The sequence below is a fragment of the Antedon mediterranea genome, chromosome 7 (assembly GCF_964355755.1).
Source record: "Antedon mediterranea chromosome 7, ecAntMedi1.1, whole genome shotgun sequence".
Lineage (NCBI taxonomy): Eukaryota > Metazoa > Echinodermata > Crinoidea > Comatulida > Antedonidae > Antedon > Antedon mediterranea.
In genome coordinates, this window is record NC_092676.1 from 21,649,934 (window position 1) to 21,656,356 (window position 6,423).

A 6,423-nucleotide genomic window follows, 5' to 3' on the forward strand; every position below is an offset into this window, starting at 1 on the left:
TCGAGTGAATTTTCTCTCTTTTGATGGTATTAAGGACCACTCTTCAAAGAGTGGAACTATTCACTCTTTGAAAGAGTGGAAAAAGAGTGATAGTCACTCTTTAAAAAGAGTGAGAGCTCACTCTTTTATAGTATTTTCACTTTTTTGAAATGCAGTACTGTAGTGAAATCTTAAAATGTACTTTAAATCTGCTGGTTCAATGTAGGAAATATCTCTAACAATAATACGACCAAAGATGGATTATAAAATCAAATATTATTTTTTTCTCATCTCATAGTGCAAAATTGTTACTACTAGTGTACTGCTGTAGATGACTGATTACGCACACAGGATAAATGAAATAGAAAAAACTTTAATTTCACTAAAATAGTAGCATTTATTAATTAATAATAAAGTTCAATGTAATATAGCACAATATGTTGGGCAACTATAGTGCTTAAAAATTAACCAAAATCAAGAGAAAAGTATATTAAGAAAGACAATTTTTGAATTAAAGCATACAAAGATTAATACAAATTTTGAATGAATGTAAGGCAATCTTTGACTTTATACACAACACCAAACCAGCAATAGTAAAACAAAAGTTAAAAAATGTATTACGTACGTATTTTACCTTAAATGGCTGTAATATTTAAAGTTGCATTCTCTACGTTTTTTCGACCTAATTTAAGGTCACAGACTACATTTTATGTAAAAATAAATAATATATGATCCTATTTCGATAACCCTTTTCATCTTTAAACTGTTAAAAATGGGAAAAGTAAGTCGATTCTAATAATTTATTAAAGCGGCCCGCTATAAATCCCATAATGCATCTTGTTATCATAATTAACCTTAGAAAGTACATTTAAGACAAGAAATGACCTGGTTTAAAGATGTATTGTCCCCCAAAATCATGAAAAATAAAGATTTTTAAAATCGAACTTTGAATAGGCCATTTTGCAGTTTTAATGAAGTTGTTCACTTCCATAAGAAAAAAAACGGGGGAAAAAATTATTTCACCTATAAAAAGACAAAATAAACAGTTAAATTACCCAAAAACTCATTGTCTTCTAGACAATTTGACCATTTTTTGCTTTAAATTACATTTTTCTCAGGTAAATAAATTTTTTTCAGGCCCAATTTTTTGTGAGAGTGAATAACTATGTGACATTAAAATAACATATTCAAAAAAAAAATTAAAAAAAATAATTTTTAGATGGACAATTTAAAGTTATATATATGCATTATTTTTAAAAAACAACAATTGCAGAGAATGCAACTTTAAGATTACATTTAATTTGTATTTAAAATTGCATTGAATGTTCGCACTTGCGGTGTAAAAGTTTTGCTGCACTTATACGAAGTCGTGGCAAAATAAGTATAAAAAGAGTAAAGGCAGCCAGGAAAAGAAACATTAAAAGTATAAAATGACTTAAAAACTAAATCAAAAGCTAACACTACTGCCGAACTAGCTTCGATAGCACAATGGTCACAGACAAGAAAATATTGTTCCGGATTTGTGGAAGTACCAACAAAAATGGTTGGGTGAACTTTTCACTCTTGTTTTTGGCAAACGTGTCTACACTGGTGCCAATCTGTAAAAATAAGAAGAAATATCGTTTTTCTTATTTGTTTAATCAAAATAAGAGAATAAAAAGTACATTTATTTTTGTGTACTTTATGTCAAATTGATAAACCAGGTACATAAAATAAAAATGAAACTACGCAATTGATGAAACATAATAGGGCATTAATAATAGGACATTTGACAAAATGTACTGTATGTGTGAATGAAACAAAACTTGTTAACAGCAAATTTATTTAGGCACAAAAGATGAATCAATTATTGTTACTGCTTGTGAATCAAGAATTATTTAAACAAGACCTTCTATTTTGTTACTTACTGGTTGATGTTGGATAAGGTAGTCAAGTGATTCCTCCCTACTGGCTCCTTTTGATTTTCCTTTGCCTTTCTTTGTACAATGTGCATTTGAAGATGGCAGCATCAGGGCTAAAACCTTTAGGGCACATATGTCACCTGTAAATAAACATACAAGATATCAGTACTATGTTTTTAGTTTATATACCTAACTTTTCAATTTAAGCCATTTGACTTGTGAATAGGTATTGTAAATATTTAAATAAAGAATCGTCTTTTTAAAATGTAATACTGTGTACTACTCCTAGGCTGTGCACGGCAGCATACTTACAATCTCCACCATCTTCAAAACTTTTAAGAATGCCAACCACATTTGCATTGGTTTGATTCTTTGCGTATTTCAAGATAGGTTCTAAAAGAAAAACGTTCCATCTAGATAAAAATCCATCTGAAATGTCATCTCCATATATGTGATCTTAAAATCAAGATTTATCTGTGGAAAAACAATGGTAAAGACAAGTGATAAATATGTGAATAATTTCATTGTGCTATTAAAGTTACATATCAAATATCGAGCGGTGTATAGGGGCCAAGCAGTAAGGCATGACACTCTAAAAAATAATGTGTTTCATTTAAAAACACATAATTGTCCCAAAAAATAAACTTTTTCTATTTTCAAAATATTTATTCAAAATCAACTTTAGAGCCAGTCATACAACTCTTTTGTTTTTAACCTTAACAATAACTATCACCCATTATGCTTTAGAAATGTGTTGGTTTTTTTTAATGCTTCTGGTAAAAATGTTAATTACAAATGAATCCAGTTAAAATTTGTGAGGCACTCTTAATTAAAAGTTTGGCGAGTGGAACAGACTGTTTAATATATTTTATCCAGAGTTTTTTTTTGTAAGCATAAAAGAAAGGTTTTTAGAAATAACATTCGATCATTTGGAACAATCCCTTGAAACAGATACTATCAATGCACATTTCAAGGATGGCTGCACAAATTAAGCATAATGGAATCTGATGTGTGTTGACTTTATGTACTTTACTTGGTATTGATGCATCAGGTGATCTGCCAGCAGGCCCATGGATACCCAGCACTTTTGACACTCCTTTTAATTATCTTAAAGATAAAAAATAACAATTGGTTGTTTAATAATTTCATATGGCCTAATGTTTTTGTATTGTAACATACAGCAGGTAACCTGCATACTGTGGTTTACAATACAACTTTGAAGTAGGGATACTTTTGTTAAAACAAAATGTCAGAAAAAAAAAATGAAAGCATATTTAAAATGGATAATAATTTCATTTTGTTTACAATGGTAGCAATCCATGTTTGATGAATTCTTCTGTCCCGATAATCCTATGTTCTCTCTTTAGAGGCCATGGTACTGCAGCTTGCCTATTAGCAATAAATAGACACATTACCAGTGTCCCAGAGATGGATGGAACGAATACATGGCTTTTAATTTAATATGGCCTTAAAAATAGTCTTTTAGCAGTTCACTGTATTTTGCACAATATTCATTTGAACTTATTTGGAAATGTCATATTCCCATTATAATTTTTGAAGGAATGAACAGACTAAAATACTGTTTTTATGTTCAAATAAAATTAAACAACCACAGCTAAAGTTATTAGAACAAACATGCATATGATCCATACTCACTTGTTGTGATATCTTGCAACTTCGCAATAAAATGCTTTGGGTTTTCTTCGTTGAGGTGAAGGGATGTCCCAAAATTATTTGTTGTAAGAAACCCAGTAGCATCTGGAATAGACACGTGGGTAGTAGATATCAAACACATAGTAGCAAACTAAAACAGACATGCAAGCTTTGGTGATGGTAAAATTAGCAGGAATGTCGATGGTTGTTCCGTCTCCAGAAATTACCAACAGATCAATAATCTCATCATCTTCATCATTGGCAAATAATAGTTTTGATTTCACTGCCATCGCCATGCACACTTATAAATGACTTGCTTTTGGTTCCATTACCAGAGTGGAATCCGATTTTATCCTCCAAGGCCTTAACAATGTTGGCACTCTCAAATCTCCCTATTTCTTTTGACATTTTATTAAGTTGATCGATTAAAATATTTGTGGATAATAATGCTAAAGCGAATGCGGTGCTTATTCAAAGAGGCTGCTTATGGAAACCAATGGATATTATTTAGATGCACTTATTTAATATATTGAGAAATGATTGATTGGTTGAATGATCTGTAATCGTTGAATGAAAACGTGTTTCCTGCATTTTTTGATTTTCAATTTAGCAACAGGAAAACTCTTCTCGATCTGTCCCATTAGTTGATCAAAACGATGCATCATTTCCTTCATTTCTTCCATCGATTTTCCAACTGTCAATCGAAATTCTTCCCAAACCTGTAAAAGAAACGCTGTTCCAAACAGTCAGTATACCGTAGATGCATTCATTTGTTACACCTAAACTGATAATGCAATCATTGTAACATTTGTTTATCAATTCAATGTTCTTCTGGACAATCCAGGATTAATTACAGGCCTTAATCGTGCAGAAACCAATTTGTTTTCCACATTCTATTTGTAAATCAATATTTGTAATCTTTCAAAGCCGCAATAACGTGTGCATCCAGTGGTGGGAGTGGTAATCTTTTATAAACATGTGTATCCATACTACCACTGGCATCTGAAGTGCTCTGCTGCGACTCAAGAATTTCCTCAAATTCTGTTTCAGTATCACTGAAACTTCTATTAAAGTTAGGTTTCGGTACCGTAATAGGCCTAGTCGTCATATCTACAAAGATGAGAGGTTATTTTAGTTAAAATAGTGTGTACAGTACAGTAAGAAACACATACCGTAACAAATAGTTAACATTCCTGTACTGGTTTGCTTCAACTTGACATTTTTTATAATGGAGTTCTTCTCAATAGTCTCGGGTTTGTGAGATTTGTCTCGTTTACAATAAGGATAAGATTTTATTTTGTCATTTAGCCATTCCAGTGTGAAATATTTCTGGCTTCTCGGCAACATTTTAGCTCTTACTGTCACGGGTGAGAGTATTACTAAGGGGTCAAATACCGCATTCATCTGACTCAAGCATGTTCTTTTTGTCAAATTCTCTGGAACATGTAATTTACTTTCAGCTTCTACACTCAGCCTATCCTCGACCGGCTGCCATTTTAATCCCAATAATAATCCACTTCTTTATCTTTATCGTAAAGTTTCCTTTCTTCAATAACTCATCAATTTGGCTAGCTCTCTTTAAAGCTTCTTCAGTGCTTTCCAAGTTGTCAAGTATGTCGTCCATGTACACGTTGTGTAGTATGGTGCTAGCGGCTTCGGGGAATTTCTCCTTTACCATTTCCGCAGTCTTGCGTAATGCACAGATAGCTATGGTTGCAGATGGTTTGTCCCCAAAATTCACGGCGGTGACACAATAAACAACAGGTGATCTTTCTATTTGCATGTCTCGCCATAGGAATCTATGACAGTGTTGATCCATTTCTGCCATGCCAACGCTGTGATACATCTTGCGGATGTCACCAACCAATGCCACTCTTTCTCTTCTGAATCTCAGTAATAGACTTATCAGGTTGTTGTTTAGGTCGGGCCCTTTGGCCACATACTCATTTAGGACATGTCCTTTATAACTTGCGCTACTATTAAAAACTATTCTAAGCGGCGTGCTTTCACTATCAGGTTTCAAAACGGGGTGATGGCTTAGGTAGTGTACCGGTCCTTTGTACTCGGCTAACTCATTTTTCTCAATTTTCTGTGCAACCTTTCTCTTTAGCATATTATCTTGTATCTGCTCTTTATAAGCCTTGTTCTTTTCTGGATCTTTTCCAAGTCTGTCTTCCAACGACTTCAATTTTGCAGCTACCATGGCTTTGTTGTCTGGGAGCTCATTCGGATCCCTTATCCACGGGTAGCGAGCAATCCATCTGCCACCTTCATATGTCAGTCTCGCCTGTATCATCTCCAACTCTCTTTCTTTTAATGTATAATTGCTCGACACCAAAGGGCATTTTCCACATTTACAATTTCCACATTTTGGTTGGCAATTCACTCCCATACTCTCAATTGTTAAAAATTGTTGGAATTCTTGGTTCACCAACACTTAAAGTTGATTGATATTACACAAATCTTCATTTTCACAACAATCGTGACTACCGCAGATACAAGTTCCAAACAGGTTTTCCATCAGAAGCAAATGTCCTTGCTGTTTCACTTTCTGTGGCTGAAATCCAGCATACTCGAATCCAATTAAAAGATCCACTGCTCCAATCGGCCTGTGTATGTCACCTGCATCCACTCCCATCACTTTCTCTAACTTCTTAATATTCGTTCACAGTTTCCTTATTTCTGTGCTTTAACTTTCATTTGCTCGCTGACTTTTCTTCAGTTGCATCTGATTCCGAGTCTCTCACAGTTTCCTCATTTCTGTGCTGCAACTTTAATTTGCTCGCTGACATTTCTTCAGTTGCATCTGATTCCGAGTCGCTCACGGTTTCCTCATTTCTGTGCTGCAACTTTATTTCACTCGCTGACATTTCTTCTGTTGCATCTGATT

General features: G+C 33.6%; 1 protein-coding gene across 1 annotated transcript; it reads right to left on the minus strand.

Annotated features, from left to right (window-relative positions):
• Positions 1–5,007: 5,007 nt before the first annotated feature.
• Positions 5,008–5,925, minus strand: LOC140055504 (uncharacterized). Its single transcript, XM_072100846.1, has one exon. It carries the CDS (start codon positions 5,923–5,925, stop codon positions 5,008–5,010), a length of 918 nt encoding a protein of 305 aa, XP_071956947.1.
• Between the last annotated feature and the right edge of the window lie 498 nt (positions 5,926–6,423).

Coding starts and splice junctions, on each gene's coding strand:
- LOC140055504 (XM_072100846.1), bottom strand. CDS start 5,925: ATGGGAGTGAATTGCCAACCAAAATGTGGAAATTGTAAATGTGGAAAA.